Raw genomic sequence first — 20,947 nt, 5'->3', positions numbered from 1 at the left:
GAGAAGAGGTTAGAAAGTGTATAGATGGATGAGGGTTTATGAAGAAATGTGTGTGTGTGTGGGGGGGAAGTATGGAAAGATGACTGAGAAGTTGTATGGGAGAGCGCTTGGATAAATGGAGGGACAGCAGGATGGATGGACGTGTGGGCCCTGGAGGGATGTAAGGAAAGATGGGTAGATGGATGAATGGGTGGATAGAAGAATGTCGGAGTGTGGGTGAATGGATGCATGAATGGTGGATGAATCCAGCTGGAGGATACACATGGTTAGTGGCTGATGCTAGTCCCCTGGCTGACCATCAACTTCCTCTGAACAGTCCTGATAAGAAGCAAAGCTCCACCTGAGCCAGGTGGACTGGGCTGCTCTCTCAAGTGAGCGCTTCCCCTCTCCCCTGGGAAGAGTCACAGCTCTCCACCCCTCCTTCCCACGGTGGGCGGGGAAGCGCCAGGGTCCCAGCTCCTATCCCAGCAGCCTGTGAAACCCAGGGACAAGTACCTGCCCCCCCTCACCCCCCTCCCGCCCCCCATTCAAAGAGAAACTTAGCTGAGAGGAGAGGCCAGGTGCTGAACCCCAGGGGGGCGAGGTTTCAGGACTCAGTCCTCCTCCTTCCCGAGGCTGCCCTTCCCCAGGGGACCGGCGGGCGGGAGCAGAAAGCCTGCGCGTCCGGGGCTCCCCGGCCCCCTGCTGCCCTCCGGGCGCCCGCCCAGGAAACCCCGATTTACGATCTCCTTAGAGTACACGGCGAGGGCGCAGGGGCTGGCGCAGAGGAGGGCTGGTACGCTTTCAAACCTCTGCCGACTGCTTAGTCACAGCCCCCTCGATTGGGTGTGTCCTTCGCTCGCTCCCTCCCTCCCTCCCTCCCTCTTAGGTCACTTTCAACCCTCAAATAAAAACGGCGGCCAACTTCCGAGGCGCCCTCATTGCCCAGCCAGACCCCAGCCTCCGACAGGTTCGGGCCGCCCTCCTTGCCCCGTCCTCGCCAGTTCCCCAGCCCAGCGCGCCGGGACGCTCCAGCGCCGCTCGCTCACTCGCTCGCTCTCCTCGGTCCGCTCCGCTCCGCTCCGACACCATGGACAAGTTCGGGTGGTGCGCCGTGTGGGGACTCTGCCTCTTGCCGCTGAGCCTGGCGCAGAGGATCGGTAAGTGCCTGCCGCCGGGGCAGCGGGAGGGAGTGACCGGAGGGGTCTGGACTGACCCGGCAGCCGCGCCGCCTGAGCTGACCCTTGGGGCCCGGAGCCAAAGTGGGTGCTGCAGCTCGGGTTTGGTTAAGGAGGGCTAGGATGTGCGCTAAGCTGTTGGAGAGCTTGTTGGTTAGGAGCAGCGCTTTGTGGAAAGGAAAAGAGAAGAAAGTTTGCCGGGCAGGCTGCCTGCCTGCGCGCAGTTTTGGGCGAGGTCGCCCGAGCCAGAGCACAAGGCGGAAAGTAACTGTACTCCTGGATGCGCGCAGCGGCTGTCCGCACTCCCAGGCTCCGGTCCCAAAGGCGCTGGAGCCTGGCCGGGCTGTGGCGGGGCCAGGGCAGGGCTGGGCAGGGCAGGGGCTGTAAGCCCGGTGGCCACAGTTGCATGAATGAGAACTGGTAGCCGTGAACTTCCCGGGAAGGGGCCCTGCCTTCTGGCGCCTGCCCCTTGCGCCTGGGTTTCAAAGCTCTTACAGTTGGCGCCAGTCAGGGACTATCTCGGCGCTGGTGGGAACTGGAACCAGCCCTGCGGGGGAGCTCCCGGGTCTCCACGAGGTGCCAGCCAGGGCCGGGGAGTGTGAGTCGGCAGGCAGGCAAGGCAGTGACTGGGCCAGCTGCTCAGCCCTTGCACATTCCTGCTTCTGCCAATCAGTTAGGGGAAATCCAGACAGTAATGTGGCGAGTATTTCCTGCCTGGCAGCCTTGGAGGAGGGCCGGGAGCCTGGGCACCAGGGACCCTGGAGCTGGGGCCACCAGAGTCCCATCCCGCCCGGGGCCTGTGGCTTTCTGTGGTTGTGGAGGGGTGGCTGTGTGTGAGGTATTCTGGCCAAGCTGAGTTCCAGGTGTTTCTTTCCTTTGTCTATATACATACAGATAATTACATGGCTGATTTGCTTATCGCTCGGAAAATTAATTTTTCTTTTAAGACGTGCCAGCTGGGTCATTAAGACGGCTCAGCCTATGGTTAATTCTACCCAGCAAGTGTTTATTAAACCCAGCTCTGGGGGTACCAAGAAAGTAAAAGACACAGTCCTAGCCGGGTGCTTTAGACTATGGAGAAGTGGGGATCCCCGAGTTAGATTCCTGAAATAGAAATAATAGGAATGCTAATAGGAATGACAGCACTGGCAAGCATTTGTTGCACACTTTGCTAGCCCAGAACTGTGCTAAATTCTTTTTTAAAAATATATTTTTATTGATTTCAGAGAGGAAGGGAGAGAAGAGAGAGATAGAAACATCAATGATGAGAGGGAATCATTGATTGGCTGCCTCCTTCACGCCCCCTACTGGGGACGGAGCCCGCAACCCGGGCATGTGCCCTTGGCGGGAATCAAACCCAGGACCCTTGAGTCCACAGGCTGACGCTCTATGCGCTGAGCCAAACCAGCTAGGGCATTTTTTTCTTTTTTTTCTGTGCTAAATTCTTTACATGTGTTATGTCATTTTGCCCTCATGCTGGCCTAGTGAGAAGTGGCCTGTTATTAGCCTATTTCAGGGGGGGGGGGGGGTGGGAGGGTGGAGGGGGTTACAAATGGAGGCTCAGAGACGTTAAATGACTTGCCCGTGGATTGGTGTCATGTGAACGCAGGCCCACTAGCCTGTGCTTGGGCAGAATATGTTAGACTCTATGTATGGCATGGACAAAATCAAAAAGGGATTCGGGGAAAGCGGGGTTGTGGTGGGCCAAAGTCCTTAGCAGAGGCTGAGCCTGGAGAGCCAAAGAGCCATGCTTGGGAGGGGAGAGAATAGGGAAACTTGGGTACAGGGAGAAGGGGGGCCTCTGGGGAAGTTTATTTGTATGTTACCTTCCCGTGGCGTCTTCTGCTTTGTTTCTGAGGATTCGGGCTCCTGCCCATCTGTCTGCCTGATTCTCTGAAAGGACCCCCTCCCCAAATATTTGGCGCTATCCTGACCCTTGAGGTTCTCTCAGAGAATAGCAGGCTCACTCCTGCATCTCCCCTCCCCCCATTTTCACAGTCCCTTTGGGCAGTATCATTCGGAGGAAGCACAAAAAGTGCCCGTAGCAATAGCTGCCCGGACCCTGGCTTCCATGTGCTTGGAAAGTTGTCTGGAGAGAAAGAAGACTTGGAAAGGAGAGAGACGTGACTTCTCCGTGGGCTCAGGCTGGGAGGCAGAGAGCAGAAGCAGAAAGAGGAGGGGGAAGGAAAGGCACTGTTGTTGCCCATGGAGGGCGGGGAGGGGGGCCTCCAGAAGACAAAGAGGAAACTGAAAGGGGCAGGGCTTTGGGGAGGAAGATAGGTCCAACCTCAGTATTGCAAAGCAAAAAGGAGAGAAATGGCTAAATGGAGGTAAACAACATTGGACCCAGAGATCCTGAGCTGAAGAAGATACCTGGAACTAGGTGTCATATGTGGGAGAAAGAAAGTAGCCTTGGGTCAAGGGCAGGTGGCATGAGCCCTCCAGCACGCATCTATCTCCTCCACTCACTAAGGGCCAGAGGCCATTGCTAGGGAATCTCGCCCCTGGCGTTGAGAAAGAGGGGTGCATCTGAGAGCTCTGGGGCTTGGGGCTGGCAGTGCCCTCTGCTGCCTCTGAGCATTAGACACCCCTCATGGGCATTAGAGCTTCGTCTGTGTTTTCCCAGATGAAGGAGCAAGGCAGCAAAGCTCCATCGCTGCTGAGGTTAGCATCACTTAATTCAGTGCCTCCCCGATACACATGGGACCTCTCTCTCCTGCACAGGCTGGGCGGGCGCCAGGTGGGCGTGTTTGAGGCTGGCAGCCAGTAGGAAAGGTTCCATTTTTTTTTTTTTTCCAAATTGCTCCACGCGGGAGGGGATGCTGGGCAGCATGAAATTCTTAGTTTATGACAGGTCCCTTCCATTCATTCAAGAAATATTTTTTGACTCAGACCCAGAGATGGGACTCCAAGGATCTTTCAGAAAACCCCTTCTTTTCCCCTAGGAGGAAACAGCCCCTGAAAGAGAGAGAGGCATGACTTGCCCTCTCTTGGACAGTGTTAGGGTCTCTGAAATGCCACTATCGACCACTGGCATGAGCCCCACCTCGACCCCCTGCCATGGGCGGGCAGCGTGTGGTCTACTGGTGTTTCATGCCTTAAGTAGCATCTTAAACAGGCATCCGTTTCTTATTTTACTCCACATTACACCCAGTTTGAGTTGAATCTGAGACTAATGAGATGTATAAAGTCTTTCCTTAAAGCACCGTTGATGCTCAGTGAAGAGTTTCTGTACCGCCTGGGACTTCCAGGGCCTCCTGGATCATTGCTGGGTCCCTGAGAGCCAGGAGCACCCCAGTTTTAAACGCCTGACTCTCAGCTATTGCACCATATGCTTCTGCCCAAAGTAGGGTCGTAAGTCCCCAGGAAATACCACTGACTGAGCACCAACTCTCTGCTAGGCCTTCAGCGAGGGGGTTAGCGTAGGTCCTCTTATAGGAGCCTCACAACAGCCTCCATACATTTAGCTCCATTTTCTAGAGAAAGACATGGGGGCTCAGGGAGATGCCGTGACTTTCCCGAGGGCACACAGCTACTAAATGGTGGAGGAGGGGTCCCCCGTTGGCTCACATCCCCCATGTTAGACTCCGATGCCTGAGCTCCTTTGCTGCATTGCTTTGCCTCTGGCTGACTTTCTAAGTTGTGTGTGGATCTCCCACTCTCTCCACCCCTATGACCAGCTAACGTGAGGCCTGGCATGAGTGTCTTCTCTCCCCCTCCCCCCAGCACCCCCACCCCTGCAGGCTGTGGACGCTTGGCTGCCCTGCTCTACCCTGCCCTGGCCTGTCTCCCCTCACGTTTGGCCACAGCTGTCAAGAGATACTAACCTAGTTATTTATTTCTAAAATAAGTCAGGGCCTTATCAGAGTCCAGCTGCCCTTCTAGACATGCTCTCATTCGCAGGCTTGGAAAAAAGGGAGAGGCCGCCTCTTGTCTCAGAGGCAAGTTAGGGCAATGCCCTGCACCTGGAAATGAGGGAAGAGGCTCTACAGAGAAGTTAGGGCGATGCCCTGCACCTGGAAATGAGGGACGAGGCTCTACAGAGAAGTTAGGGCGATGCCCTGCACCTGGAAATGAGGGACGAGGCTCTACAGAGGGAGGCTCTCACGTGGACCTTGTAAGCATTAGATGCACAGACCCAGAAAGCCCCCTCAGCAAACGCTCATTGGAAACCCTGGGTGCTTAGCGGGTTTTATGAGCCTCAGTGGGGGAAGGTCTTGAGGACCCGGATGACACAGTTCTCTATGAAAGTCAACGATCTTGAACTGAAAGCCAGCGTGGAGCCCCAGGTGACATGTGCACACCCAAGTGAGATTTCAGATCAGCCTGTGATGTCAGATGGCTCCAGGCTGGGGTCCCCTGACAGAGGGAGGTGGTGGGAGGTAGTCTGCCCTGGCTGGGCTGGAGTTTGCTGGGGCTGGGACTGGGTTTGGGGTTGGGGCTGGGGCTGGGGCTGGGGCTGGGGCTGGGGCTGGGGCTGGGGTTGTGTTTCCCCAGCACCTCCGGTTTAGCTGACTCCACCCAGCACCTAAAAGGGAAGTGGCTCTTGTAAAAGAAGGAGTGGAGCAGGTGGCAGATGCTGCCAGACAAAGCACAGTGCTCAAAGGGGATCTTTTCTGCCCGGGAGAAATTCTGGGGGTTTGCACAGCAAGAAACTGATGACTCAATTTCCTTTGTGTCGCTGCGTGAATGGGAAGCACACAACTGTTCTTTAGAATTACCAGGGCTGGCTACTGCTTCCGCCCCTAAATTTAAACCCCACTTCTCACTCACTCAGGAAGTCGAAATTGTTCTTAAGTGTGTGCTCCCCGTGAGCTGGCCAGCAAGGGTGCGGGAAGCCAGCCCAGTTTTCCAGAATAAGGAAGCGGTGCCTTGTGAAGTGTGTGGTTGTGGGTGCGGCCTGACATGGCACAGTGAGTGTGCGTTCCAGACGTGCCAGGAGAGCTGGGATTTCAAAGCTGCAAATGCTCTACCAGCTGATACAAAGTGTATACTTTGACTAAATGTTTATGCATTTTCTACAAACAAATGCGTGGCTTGGTGTGATTAGAACTCAAAAACTCTGCAAGACTTTTTGCATAAGTAAATTCACAGCTCTACAACTCCTTAACTAGTCTAGTCGCTGTATGAAGTTGATGTTTGGTTCAAAAATGTGCACTTTGGGGAGAAATATTAGTATTCCTCTGTTCTCCCATTTCTTGATCATCCCAATATATAGAAGTACCAGGAAATGCCACATATTTGATTCTTGCTTGCTAAGGTGGACATACACACGTAAGTGTCTGTGCATCTGAACGCATATAATGTGGGTATTGCTGGTCAACCGTTAAGCATTTGTAAGGTGTCCTGTACGGGCCCCACAACGGGTTGAGTACGTTGGCGACTTAACTGTGTGAGACGGAGGCCTTGCACCCCAAGGACTTTATGGTGTATAGCATAGTGCAGTCGAGTGACAGCCTGGACACTTCAGAGGATAGGAATAGCATTGCCAAGCAGTGGCACAGCAAGGAGGACTGGAGGAATCGATGCCAGAGGTGGGGGGGGGGGGCAATGCAGACAAGGTAGGATTTGAATATGTGAAGAGGAGAGGGTGAGAAAGGGGTGTGCCTATTTCTGTTAACCTGCTGTTAATCTATTCCCCCCAAGTAAGTTAACTAATTAGCCAAAGTATTCAACAAATGTTCAGGCACTGCCTACTCAGTGCACCAGGCAGTTAGGACTGGAGGGGTCAATGTCAGTGCACCAGGCAGTTAGGACTGGAGGGGTCAATGTCAGTGCACCAGGCAGTTAGGACTGGAGGGGTCAATGTCAGTGCACCAGGCAGTTAGGACTGGAGGGGTCAATGTCAGTGCACCAGGCAGTTAGGACTGGAGGGGTCAATGTCAGTGCACCAGGCAGTTAGGACTGGAGGGGTCAATGTCAGTGCACCAGGCAGTTAGGACTGGAGGGGTCAATGTCAGTGCACCAGGCAGTTAGGACTGGAGGGGTCAATGTCAGTGCACCAGGCAGTTAGGACTGGAGGGGTCAATGTCAGTGCACCAGGCAGTTAGGACTGGAGGGGTCAATGTCAGTGCACCTGGCAGTTAGGACTGGAGGGGTCAATGTCAGTGCACCAGGCAGTTAGGACTGGAGGGGTCAATGTCAGTGCACCAGGCAGTTAGGACTGGAGGGATCAATGTCAGTGCACCAGGCAGTTAGGACTGGAGGGGTCAATGTCAGTGCACCTGGCAGTTAGGACTGGAGGGGTCAATGTCAGTGCACCTGGCAGTTAGGACTGGAGGGGTCAATGTCAGTGCACCAGGCAGTTAGGACGGGAGGGGTCAATGTCAGTGCACCTGGCAGTTAGGACTGGAGGGGTCAATGTCAGTGCACCTGGCAGTTAGGACTGGAGGGGTCAATGTCAGGAGGGACAGTCCTCGCCTCTGCATAGCTCACAGCCTAGTCTAGGGTTTCCTGGGTAATGACTGATTACGCATCTCTGGCTTCCACGTGGTAGATTCTGGTTGTGTGCGTCCCCACCCCAATCGTGACAACAAACAATGTCAGATTAGGGGGTGTTAAAGAACCCTCACTTTGAGAACCCTTGGTGTCACAGGATGGCAGCCATCCCAGTAACCTCAGCTCTGACAATGTGGGATCGGGTGCCCATAGGTCCCAGTTAATTCACCTTAAAGCTTCACAGTAAAATCATGCAGGAAGGCCTGTGGGGGCCACGGGTACAAGTGACTTTCACACCTCCAAGGGGAAAACCCCAAACCTTCTCTTATCCGTCTTCTGCAGGACTGTGGGAGTCCCCTTACATTAGGGATCATTTTCATGGTTCTCATGCTGGCCCATAGTTGTTCCCAGTACCTGTTGAACTGATGAACATCTAGAATAGAGAACTAACTCGATCCATCTCTAGGGTCAGTACACCTCAGACACAAATACCTTTATGTTATATGATAACAGTGGCGATGGCTGTCTTGCTCGGGGCAAGCCCAAGGAGGGCGCTTGGCTGGCCAGCTGCCCACCATGGGGGGGCTCATATATTTTCTGCCCAAAGAGGGAGATCACACATCTGTTTGTGGCTTTGGTGGCTCCTTGCTGGGATGTCTGTCTAAGGACAGGGTTACTATTTCTGAGCCAGGACAGGAGGATGATGACACCAACCCCCAAATTTGAGCCTCGAAATAGAGCACTCCCCAGGAGTCGCCCGCTGAGAGGGCTGGTTATTTTGGAGATGCTTACCTGAGGTTAGACTCCCTGGGTGAGAGGCCACACCCGTCCAGCCCCCATGCCTACTTCCGGAAGGTAGAGGCAGCTGAAGAAGCAGAAGAGCTTCACAGAGGGTTCCTGCCTTCTTGGTGGGTCTCCTGCAGCCACGAAACGGGGCAAATCTCAGGGAAGCATGGCATCTGATGGGGAGCCACATTGGCAATGACCCGTGCCTCCTCTCCATAGAGCTTGTCAAGTCTGAAGTTGCCCACCACGGGGGCAGGTCCTGCCTACCCTTGGCCCATCTGCCCAGTGAGACTTGGAGACAGGGAGTTCAAGCACAGAATGGGGATGGGATGTTGTGGGGGAACAGGACCTCACGATCTCCCCGAGTTTGGGGTGCACTGCCTGTCCGGGTGTGTCCTCCTGGGGCAAGTACCCCTCCTAAGTGCAAGTGTGGGCAGACAGGTCCCAGGCAGGTGGAGAGGAGCTGAGTCACCAAGGAGGCGATTTGCAAAACTCAAGCCCCCCAAATCCTCCTTGAGTCTTCAGCTTTTGAGAGTAAAGGTTCATTGCAAAAGTAGGGGGGCGGGGGGGAAGCGTGTTCACCCAGGTTGGTAATTCTGAGCATTTGCGGTCGTGTCTTTGCCATTCTCCCTTGGTGATGCCTGAAAGTTCATCTTTCTTTCCCCACACCCTGGCCTCAGAGTTAGAGCTCTTGTGCCTTTTGCACTTGCTTCTTTGCAGTGAGTTGTATATTTTTAAGAAATCATCCCTGATACTAGTAATAATAGCAAACTCTTAATGGAGTGCTAACCATGGGCCAGCCACCATTCTGATTGTTCCCGCTTATACTAACTTGTTCAATATGGTCCTATATACTAACTCATATTTCTCCATACTAGTATATTCCTGTCTACTAACTTGTTTAATCCATACACCAACCTTATGAAGGCGTGCTGTTATTATCCCTCTTTTACTTATGAGAAAACTGAGGCATGGAGAAATTAACTTGCCCAAGGCCACAGGGCTGGTAAGCGATGGAGCTGGGATTCAAACCCGGGTGGTCTGGCTACTGGGCTCGTGCTCTTAGTGGCTACATTACTGTGCTCCTCTTAGTATCTCAAGATGCTGGGGTACCCCCAGAGACTCAAATGAGGGTACCTGGTAGCACTCTGGTTGTTTTCATGAGCCTCCTCTGGGAATCGGGTGTGGCTAGAGTCCTAATGTCCACAGAGCTGGTTTTGTCCTCCTTTTTACACCCAATTTCAGAGGAGGGGCTTGGGAATTCAAAAATGAAAAAGAAGGCGTAATGGAAACTTCTTCCCATTCATACTCTGAGCGGCTCATTCATTCCGCTCTCTGGATAGAAGTTCTGTTCTCTTCTGTGTGACGGGAAGTTGGGGAGGAGGTGGGACTGAAAGGGATGGTGAACTGAGCTGTTTGCTCATTAGCACATCATGACCTATCATCTGGATGAAAGGAGAAGATTGCTGATTGATATTTCTCCCAAAAGTCTAGGACCTTGACTTTTGATTGGACAAAGCTGGAAAATGAGCTAAACAGCAGCAAAACTCAGCTTAAGAGTCCTTGGTTCCAGGGCCTTTTCTCTACTAGTTGGCACTGATGAGGGAGGGAGGGAAGCTCAGAGAGGAGGCCGCCAGGAATCAGGCTGCACTTGTCTGGGTGCAAGGGATTGAGCTGAAGCTGGAAGTGTACTGCAGCTCCTCTTCCCAGCCCCAGCCCCAGCCCAAACCACAGGCCTGGCTTCTATTGGCCCAGCAGGGGACCATTGCCTGGGAAGGTGGGTTTGGTCTGGAGACAGAGATTCATTATAAATTACCCATCTGTCTCAATTGCAGTGCATCTCTTTGCACGAGCAGGTCTGCAGTGCCTTCTAGAAGAACCCACACACCAGTCATGGATCTAGGCAGCATCTTTTCCTATTTCCTCTCTCAAAGAAACACTACCCCCCCCCCCCAAGATATTAGAGTGAAGATTATAAAGCTCCTTCACATGTGTTCACCATTATGCAAATTGAGACACCAGAGAGAAACGACATTTCCACGTAGTCAATACCTGGTCTCCTGCTTCTGGCCTAGGAGGTGTTTCTGCTCAGGACCCGACCCCAGTCCAGTCTTTATACCCCCCACCCCCAGAAGTGTTAAATAAACATCTACTATATGCCAGTCACACCTGTTGTCATTTCTGAGTGGGTCCAGTCCAAGAGGCAGAATGCAGCAGAGCTGAGCATCATCTTACAGCCTGCAGGAGACCAGCTGATGTGACCGAGTTAGTTAGCCCCACAGCCACCACTTCCCTACAAGGACGGACGAGGGTGCCCACAAAAGCACTAGTCACGCAGATGCAGACAAAAGCTCAGCGGGGGAAGTGATGCTTCCATAGACATCTCTGCCCAGAAGTTTGTCTTTCAGTGACTCCTCGTGGTAAGACTGTCTCCCCAATGTCAGCCTTAGAGGTCAGGTACATCTTCTCTAGACTTCCCTGAGTGACTTTTACTTTCCCTATTGTTTCCTGGTTGTTTCTCCCATACATTTCATAAACACCCTGAAAAGAAGTTCAAGGAATGCCTCTAAGCTGGGTATGCCACTCTGTTCTTGTTGGCCCATGAACATATACGCCCCTTAGGAAGAGCCCATGCTTTATGTACATTGTTGTATCTCTCTAGCCTCCCAGCTGTCAGCACAGTTCCCCACATATAGTAGGTGCTCAATAAATATTTGGCTAGCTGGCCGAATGAATGAAATTTCTAGATTTGACTAGCAAAGACATCTTTATCATTCCTCTTACCTTTTGTGATTCTTTTTCATCCTTAAAAAATTTTTTTTTCTGGTCTATAAAACCTTTTTATTTTAATATTTTAGTGCCTCCTGTAGTGATCCTCAAACTTCCTTGAAATTGCTTTTCTCTGCATACTTTCCAATTTGAGAATATATTTCTTGAGGTCTGGCATGTCAGGCAAGGCAGGGGAAGTTTGGGGCTCATTAGGTTTTGTCCAGTAGAACAGAAATCTTGATTTCCTTTAGGTCTGTCTGCCTCTACTACGTCCCAGCACTTACTTCCAAATCTGGCCTCAGATATACAGAACCCCAAACCTCAAAATCATGTTCTCAGTGACCCTCAGAGAAAAGATGTTGGCTTTTTGGTTACCATGTTAAAAGGGGGAAAACTGGGGGAGGAGGGAGGGAGTTGTTTCTTTCAAGGGTTTAATACTGACCATACCCAAGACCAGCAGATGTTGAGTGTGGTGGAATGGGAATGAGAAGGTTTGGCTTTGGAAGAGAGTGTGTAGAAGGAGGAAGGACAGTGAAATAAGACCTCACTGTCCCCTCTCTGCCACTTAAGAGCAGCATGGCCCTAACTGGTTTGGCTCAGTGGATAGAGCGTCGGCCTGCAGACTAAAGGGTCCCAGGTTCGATTCTGGGCAAGGGCATGTACCTTGGTTGCAGGCACATTCCCAGTAGGAGGCAGCTGATCAATGTTTCTCTCTCATCGATGTTTCTGACTCTCTATTCATCTCCCTTCCTCTCTGTAAAAAAATCAATAAAATATATTTTTTTAAAAAGAGCAGCATGAAGTCAGACAGTTGCACATGTTAAGTTCTAGACAATGTTTAGCACATAGAGCTGAGTGTTTAGCACATAGAAGGTGTCTCAAGAATAGAAATGGCTATTATATGTTAGTTCCTCTCTGTTATTGATTCACTGTGTGAGGCCAAGCGAATCATTTCACCCCATTTGCCTCCAATTTTCCATGTGTAAAATGAGAGGGTTGGATTCTCTGTGAGCCCACGAACACCTAAGCCTCACAAAACTTAATGGAAAGAATGACGCGACTATAATGCAGTGCCAAAAAAAGGTGACGCCTTGTTTGCATTAAATGTCAGGCGTGAATTATTAATCCCTGTCAGAAACAAGCGTATTCACCCAGTTTCACCCTAAACTCCAGTGGGCGAGAATGACTCTTAGAGACGAGGTACTTTGCTCAGGGGATTCCACCGAATCCTCCCAACCACTTGGGCGTGGGCAGGTGAAGAAGCTAGGGCCAGAGCAGCTAGCAGTTGTCTCAGTCACAGAGCTAAAAATGCAGGAAGCCAGTTCTGGGGTTACCTGCAGGATCTGAAGGTAATATCTGCTATTTTAAACTCTACATTACACAGCATTACTGTAAGTGGACAGAAAAGCCAACTGCTGAAGAAGAGAAAAGATTGTGTCCTTCACTGTCAAAGTTCCATGAGCATCTTGGATACCTCAGCTTCCTTCAAGGGAACTCTGCAACATGTTGGTGCGAAAGGAACCAACATATTCCCCCAAAATAGTGCTCAGAGCACGAGTGTCCCATGGGTGGCCATGGGAATCCTACCTAATAAAACAGTAATATGCTAATTGACCGTACCTTTGCTATGCCCACAGCCAATCAGGGTGCTATGCAAATTAACCCAGTAAAGATGGCGGCCCCCATGTGCTGCCCTGCCCCCCATCGCCCCCATTGCTGAGCGGCTGAGGGAACCGGGGGCGGCGGGAAACGCTGGGGCCTCCTGCCGCTCCCATCGCTGCTGCCGCCCGGGGCCAAGCCCCGACCCTGAAAGAAGGTGGAAGGCGGTGGCCAGAGCCAAGGCCTGGGTCCCCGGTGCCGGCGGAAAACTGGTGAAGGCAGCCAGGTGAATGAAGGTCTATTGCACGAATCTTCGTGCAACGGGCTTCTAGTCTAAAAATAAGAAAACAAAACAAAGGAACACACACACACACACACACACACACACACACACACACACACCAGGGCACTGAGTAGGTGGGCCTTTGAGATGGTGAATTGCTGCTTCTACTGAGAACCTTCCAGACTGCCACTAAGGTATTTCTTTCTTTTCCACGAAACCAGAGCAGCTCTTGCTCAAAAATAAATAAATAAATAAATAAATAAATAAATAAATAAAAGGGAGTCATAAAGACTGCATTACTTAGGAGTTTGCCAAAACTGGTCAGAGACTAGACCTCATGTTGGGGTTCTCGCCTTCCATCAGTCACTCAAAGTCCTTAGTCAGATTGCCATCCATCCTGGGTGTGCCCATTTCATATCCATCTGAAACCTGCCGACCAGAAGTTGAAATAAAATAGCAGATGGGTTTGGTTCTCATGTCACACACAATGCTCTCCATGGTGGCTGGCTATGGTTCAGTCGTCTGTATCTCCAGCCAGTCCCCTAGACAGAGCCCTCGAGGAGAAGTGAGAACCCTCGTGTAGCCATCAGGGGTTTAGCATTTCTCCGTCTCAGTCACAGGAAGACTGTGGGAAAGTTCTTCTCTTACTGATGGTCTCTGTTTCCCTGGTTGTAAAAATGGTGATGAACTCATCAATCCAATTCATTCAAAAGTACTCTGTGATTGGCTCTATGGGGAAAAAAAAAGTGAAGGGAGTAGAAGATTTTGTTTCTCTCCTTAGAGAGCTTACCATTTGGTGGGATAAAAATTAAACAGAAGAAAGAACTACACAAGATTATATATCATCAAGTGCCAGAAGATGAGGAAAAGCAGCTATGTCTGTGAGCGGCAATTGTATGAGACAGCTTCATGAAGGAGTGGAATTTGAGGATCAGATGAATGTGGGTAAGAAGATGGGCAGAGAGAGAGAGAGGAGAGCAATCCATGGAAGTGTAAAGCAGGAGCAAAATGTATGGCTTAATTGGGGTCAGGAGAGGCTCAGCCTGTCTGAGTAAGAGAGTCTGTGCTGAAGAACAGTGAAGGATGAGGTTGGCCAGATTCCAGGTGATCAAGTAACACAGGCTCCATCTTACAAGACCCAATTCTTCTGTCACAGCGAAGTTCTCATGACACCCTCCTCAAACAGGGCTAGACAGTTCAGAATCAGGCCAGCTCCAACATTGGTTGAGATAGAGCTTGGGCAACTTTGCCTGAGTTGGAGGGTGGCAAGTTAAGAGAATCCCCAGCAAGCCCTACAGTAGCAACAGCCCATGTCACATTTCCCATTGATTACTAGAGGCTGCCTGGAGGGCTGTGCTAAGAAGCCAAACCTTGGCTCAGCTACTGAGTTCAGTGATCCATTAGTGATGTCTGACACGGGCACAATATAGAGGATTTGACCTTAGGTATCACCTGTAGGTCATCACAGAAGAGCAGCAAACTTTTCTAAGTTATGTTTCTGATAGGTCTGGGTAACTCAGGGACTTTAGCCACTCAAATTTATTCAACTAGTCCTACTGTAGACTCCACCTCCTTCCAGAACAATATAAATGCAGTCTTCTACCCAGAGGAGTGGAGTCGCTTGAGCCTTTTCTTAGGATTCATTCCCACTGTGTTTTCCCATCGTCACCCCAACTGAAGTTAGATGCTGGGAGCCAGGAATCTCCTCTGTGTGAACCAGAGCCAGACTTCCTGGCAAAGGGCCCCTTCTCCACATCAGCTTCCCCATCTGCAAACCGAGAAGACAAAAATGACGCCTCACCCATAGGGGTGATAGGAGGAATTACCAGCTAATGTGAGTGAGGCCTTTGAAGATGAAAGGGTTGTATGCACACGTTAATTACAACTTTTATCAGCCCTGGAGCCTCTGCATTCCCAGCTGCCACTCAGGGCTCTTCTGTGCCTCCCAAAAGCAGCCGGCGGCGGCATTCCACAGACTGGCCCCATGGGTCCCGCTGGTAGCATCCAAGTCAAGAAGGCTGGATTCTGAACTCAGACTGGCCAGCCCACGGTGGGCTGCTCAAGTTTCCTACTACTCATCCCCGAGGGAAAAAGCAAGCCCACTACCTGGGCGGGGAAGATAAGGTAGAACCAAGGTATAAACAAAAGGCTCCAGCAAGCGTTGATTAGAAATAGCCCCCGGGTGAGATTAGGACACTCTGCTCTAATTCCCACCCTGTCAAAGCCTAATTGTGTGACCTTAAGCTACTGGCTTTATCTGTCTAATGCTTCAATACACTGTGAACCACCTGGGAAATAATCCCTCTGCCTCCCCTAGACCTCTCCACCTTTGCCTGCTGGTGTGAAAGTGTTTTGTGCTAGCTGGCAGAAGCATGTGATGTAGAACTACAAGGTCCTATTATTACCTAAGGTAACTTTCTCCTTTATCTCTGTCTCCTGTTGCTGGTTGACCCCAATCCTTGAAATTGTATTCTTTGGAATGCTCACCAATCTCCTCCGAGCTGCCGCCCCTGCTGGGCTGTGCTTATCTAGGAGGACCTGGTATGTGCTCCGGCTTCTTGGTTCTGCCATTTCCTGAAGCATGCAGAATGCTAACAGGCTGGCAGGGGACCGGGGCCCCCGCCAAGTAGAGTCGAAATGCCCTTGCTGGGGTAACTCAATAAAAGTGCTAGAGGCAAGAATGGGAGGGTGTCCAGATGCTTTGCTGGGGCTCAGAAAGGGGCAGGCTAAACTGGGCCCTTACAGCAGCACCAAAGTATAGACCCAAAGAGGTAAAAGAGGAGAAAGAGAAAAAGGACCCTAAGTGAGAAGTTATCATGGGCTGGTGAGAAAAAGACAACAGTGATGGCATATCAGAATGGGAAAGGGTGCTAGCCATTCCATAGCCTACTGGTCATGTAGAAAAGATAAGGGAAGGTCATCTCAAAGACTGCAAGTAACTAGCCCAAGGGCACGCAACTGGAGTCAAAACCCTGGTCTTCTGACTTGCGATCCAGTGGCCTTTCCATTTCACCCTTTGAGATGATAGAGGAAGAGCACTAAACAAGAGGACAATGGGCTGACCAGGGCAAGAAGACTTGGAATGACAAAGAGAGGAATATAAAAGCATATTGTGTGGGGTTTTTTTTTTGCATCACAATGGGAAACAGTATAGGTGGAGCCTACATTGTATACACTCCACTGGAACTTCCATTGTGGTTGGATCTGGTTTCCTACGCAGTACCTTGTGCATCCATATTTGGTGTTTGTTTTGATCCTTTTTGACTTAATGAGCATTTTGAAACCAGAAGGTCCAGCATAACCTGGCCTGGCTTTTTTCCCCAACTGCTCTCAGCAATTCTGTGAGTCAAGTCAACAATTGATGGCTTTCAAAGGATTCATTTGTTCATTCAACACATACCTATTGAACACTAAGATGTGCCAGGTGTTCTGCCAGGCACTAGGGATACAACTTTAAACAAGAGAGACTCGGTTTCTGCTCTCATAGAACTTACAGTCTATCTTGGGAAGACGGAGTAAACAGCTAATTATTGCTTTTATTTAATTACACTTGAGGTATACATACTGGGAAGGAAGAGCACATGTTCTTGAAAAAGCATATAAGAGGGTGACCTCACCTGACCTAGAGCATCAGGGAGGGCTTCTCCAGACATGTGGCGTTAATAGCAGTAATGATGTTTGCAGGATCTCTGCAGTTCCTTGGGGGACCTGCTTTTTGGTCCTCTCAATTCTACCAGCTCTCATGGAGACAGTCTGGTGGGTGGGGTCAAAGCTCCCCATAGCAACTCTAGCCAGAGCAGCCCCTCTTCTAACTGTAAAGAGAACAAGTAAAGAAAGCTCTACTCCTCAAAATTCTGTAAGCAACTGGTTTATCTTGTCTGTCCTGCAATAGACAGTGGTGGGAAGAGTGTTGGGAATCTCCAAGCTGACTCAGATGTTTAGAAGCACATGTTGGGGCAGCAAAGGAACCCAAACTCTGGGAACACTGTGTCATGTGATATCAGAGTTACTTTAAGCCATGGTGGAAATTCATAATTTACTTGGGAATCTTTAGTATTAAGTCTTAGGTTAGGGTCATATCTCATCCATTTTATTGTCAGTTTCTTGGTCATGTTTTGAGCACTTTGGTAGTTGGAGTGTGTGTGTAGGGGATGGTGTGCAGGATAATGTACAGCAGCCATGGAGGTACATCTACTGGGTGCAGGCAGGAGGAATAGGCAAGAACCCTGGGATGTGGATGTCCAACCCCTTGGCTACAAGGCCCTCGCTCCTTTATCTTCTTGGTTGGCAGTAAGTACTGAGAGATGATCAGAGAGGATTCTATCAGGAGAGTGGGACAGGTACGGTGAGAAAACAAAAGCCTTCACTTAAGATGCTTTCAGATGAAAGCATAGATAACCCTACCTAATAAAACAGTAATATGCAAATTGACCGCACCTTTGCTACACCCAAGCCATGCCCACCAGCCAAAGCCATGCCCACCAGCCAATCAGGGCGAGTATGCAAATCACCCAACAAAGATGGCGGTTAATTTGCATATGCTGAGGGAGGGAGGAGTGAAGACTGAAGACAACTTAGAAGGAAGAGGGAGGAAAAGCAGAAAGCAAGGTGGCTGCCAGAGGGAAAGCCCGGGTGGGGCGGGGTGGGGCGGAGCGGGGCAGCAGCGGTAGCAGCCACAGTGGCCGCTTGCAGGATTCTTCCTGCAAATGGGCTACTAGTAATGACAATATTTAGCAATTGGTAGAGTAAGGGCACCAGCTAATTCAAATGGTCAGTTATAAATAACTGTGTCTTATAAATGAGAACAGACTCAAGGGTATCCTTCCAATGATAATATGACATTTGTCCACTTTTACTCAAATGTGCTTTCTTGGGTAGAAGGGATAGGGAGTTAATAGCTATCATGATTGAACATAAGTACTACCCATCTATGCATCAAACCATGATGTCCCCATGAAATTGTTATCTGTCACATGTTTCTTAGTATACCCATATCAGTGTATGTCAGCTGAATATCTCTGTAAGTGTAACAGAGCAATCAACACTCAAAAAATGACATCTTCCCACAACAAGAAGTGTGGAGGTGCTCAGTATTATCAAGACCCAGAATCCTCCCAGTTTTCTGCCACTCCCAGTGTCTTCCTATAGGTTATCCCCCTTTACACTCCCAAACTAACTCCCACAGTTCCAGGCATCCTATGAAAATCATATCAACACCCATCACCGGAAGAAGGAAAGCTTATTCACAAACATCTCTTCTAAAAAAAGGAGGAATAGCTTTTCCAGAAGTCCTTTTTCAGAATTGACTTCCTTTTATTTCTCATTGGAAGAGGGGGCTCACATTCCATGGAATGCCCACACCAAATCAATCATTGACAATGAGTTCTCTGACCACAGTGCTTGACTTAGACCCATCATGGTCCATCCCATGGAGCTGGGAGTTGGAGCCTCGCCTCCCCGGAAGCACAAGTTTGAGATGTTAGACAAAATCAGGGTTCAATTAGAAGAACTTAGTTGCATTGGTAACAGTGTCTGTTACAAAGAGTAGGGCCTCAATGGGTGTTCACCTACTTGGTGGAATTGTAGTTGGATATGCTCTACAAGCTAAGGGAAAAAAGGCAAAGCTAAGTTATTGTGTTCCTAAGCCACACCCTCAACTTTCTGAGAAGACACACCTCATGGACAGAGTTTACTTGGGGGACACACTGCAGTTTGAGGCTTAGATGATCTGGGGCTTATACTCAATCGTAATGGCTATAACTTTATCTTTTCCTCCTGCCAACAAAAGCATATCAGGGAATAACTTTAAATCTGTTACAATTTACAAGGAATAGTCTTTTGCACACTTGAGCATTTATTATTAGACCCTCACTATTGCAACCCTGCTCCCCACCACTGGAGCTACACCATGCATTAGGACCACTGTCTGCAAGATCCATTTTAAATGAATCATTATGACCTTGGATGGGCATCTCTTCCTGTAAAGTATGAGACGATAACCCCCAGGCAGGTTGCTGGTTTCTTTTTCCTATAACTACCCGTAGCATGTTTTAACATGCTGGAAGTGTTTGCAGCTCCATTATCTAATCTAGCCCTCACATTAACTTCATGGTTAGCATTATTACCCTCCTGCACAGGAGAGAAATTCAGTAACTTTCCCAAGGTCCTAGAGCTAATTAATGCAGATTCTGGATTCGAACCCTAGTTTCCCACCCCCAGAGCTGAAGTCCATGCCATCACACCTTGTTGGCTCCCAATGGACCTGTCTTGCTTTCGAAGAGTCTAGAATGGACTATTGAAATTTATGTTAATAATTGCTCTTTCATAAGCAGGGAAACTCTGTCCTCATAGGTTCTTTGAGTCTGAAGCTCAAGTGTCCAACATCGTAACATTTTAATAAGCCCAAAAATGAACAGGGGGGTTTTCTGAGCCGCCCCCTGCCTCCCTGTAGTTAGCTAAGGAAACTGACAGCCTGGGCGAGGGAGATATCAGGACTTTAAAATTTGTTTTCCATTCCTTTTTTTTTTTTCCACCTAAATACCACTAAAAGATTTATGATGACTACATGCAGAGAAGAGGAGCCCATGGGATATTTAATGTGGACCTCCAGGATGTGATTGCTTCTTATACAGGAAAGGGCTGCTTCTTCTCAGAATCTAATGACGAGAGAGCTAGAGGAAATAGATTCTATTAAACCAAAATGATTTATGCTTTATTTTGAGGATGAATTTCCTGACCACGAGGCTTGCTGATTATTAGACTACCCTGCTCATTCCCAATCCATCCCTTCAGTTCTCAGGGGAAATGACATTGCCTTGGAGAGGCATCTCCTGGGGACAGCAAAAGCTTTGTGGAGAAAAGGCTTCCCTTTAAACTAAGTGCCAGCACCTTGTACTTTGTCACAACACTTACTGTGCTGGGGTGTGGACTTGATGACTGTCTGTCTTCTCCCCTGGCCCACAACCTCCAATGGGACAGTGACCTTGCCTACCTTGTTCAATGCCCTGGTCCCGGTTTCTAGAACAGTACCCTGCACATGGGGGGGGGGGGGGGCACTGAATGAAATCTTGTTGAAGTAATGAATTTGGGACTCCATTATCTTTCCTGAAGGCCTGTGTTCATTTCAATGTTGGGTTGGTTTTATGAGATGGTGACATACCATGGTGGATTCAGGCTGTGATCAGCTCAACTTAAAAAAAAAAAATTACAACTTAAAAAAAAAAAAAACACTTTATCATTCTATTCTATTCTATTCTATTCTATTCCTATTCTAAGAGATAAGAGCTTAAAAAGCAAATGAGGGTCAGCCCAGCAGGCCATATCTTCTCTCATTGCTCTTCCGGGCTGGGCTCCACCCAGTTCCCATCCCCTTTCCGTGGCTGGCATCACCTAGGAAACAGTCTCTCCTGTGGCTTCTTGGGCGGGCACCCAGGGAAGCTGAAGTGTACACTGTCTGAGCCCTCAGGAGGGATATGAAAGACCAGGAGGAAACCTTTCTGTTTAGGGATAGAGGGGATTGGTCAAGGTTTGGGAATGCAAGCCTTGGGTACTTGAGACTCTTCTTGCTGGGAGCAGAGGGAGGAGCTCCCTGTGGCTCCCTTCTAGAACATGTTTGGAGCAACACTCTTTTCAAACAAACATCATCAGATAATCGCAGCCTTCCTGAAGGACTGTTTCTCAGGGTATAGGAAAAGTGCCCTATTATCTGTGTGAGCATCCTGTTCTTTATATTGCTTGGAAGGCTAAAGACAACAGCCACTCTTGTATTCTGCATTGTTTGTATTGTTCAAACCTTTGGAAAACTCATTTGGTTTCTTCTCCAAATGAGCTTTCCACACCCGCTGGAACACATTCAGGAACAGGCCTCTAACAGGCCAGCCCAGAACAGTGTCTCCCAAAGTCAGGCTCCCTTTCT

General features: G+C 49.7%; 1 protein-coding gene across 1 annotated transcript in view; it reads left to right on the top strand.

Moving 5' to 3' along the window:
* Positions 1–879: 879 nt before the first annotated feature.
* Positions 880–20,947, top strand: part of CD44 (CD44 molecule (Indian blood group)) — an 86,969-nt gene continuing 66,901 nt past the window's right edge. Inside the window, exon 1 of the mRNA XM_054724572.1 lies at positions 880–1,139. Coding sequence (XP_054580547.1) covers positions 1,070–1,139 — 70 coding nt within the window. The 5' untranslated portion in view covers positions 880–1,069. The remainder of the gene's footprint in view (positions 1,140–20,947) is intronic.

The sequence above is a fragment of the Eptesicus fuscus genome, chromosome 13, assembly GCF_027574615.1.
Source record: "Eptesicus fuscus isolate TK198812 chromosome 13, DD_ASM_mEF_20220401, whole genome shotgun sequence".
Classification (NCBI taxonomy): domain Eukaryota; kingdom Metazoa; phylum Chordata; class Mammalia; order Chiroptera; family Vespertilionidae; genus Eptesicus; species Eptesicus fuscus.
Note: the sequence above shows the minus strand (reverse complement) of the source record. Positions and strands in the feature narration are given on the sequence as shown.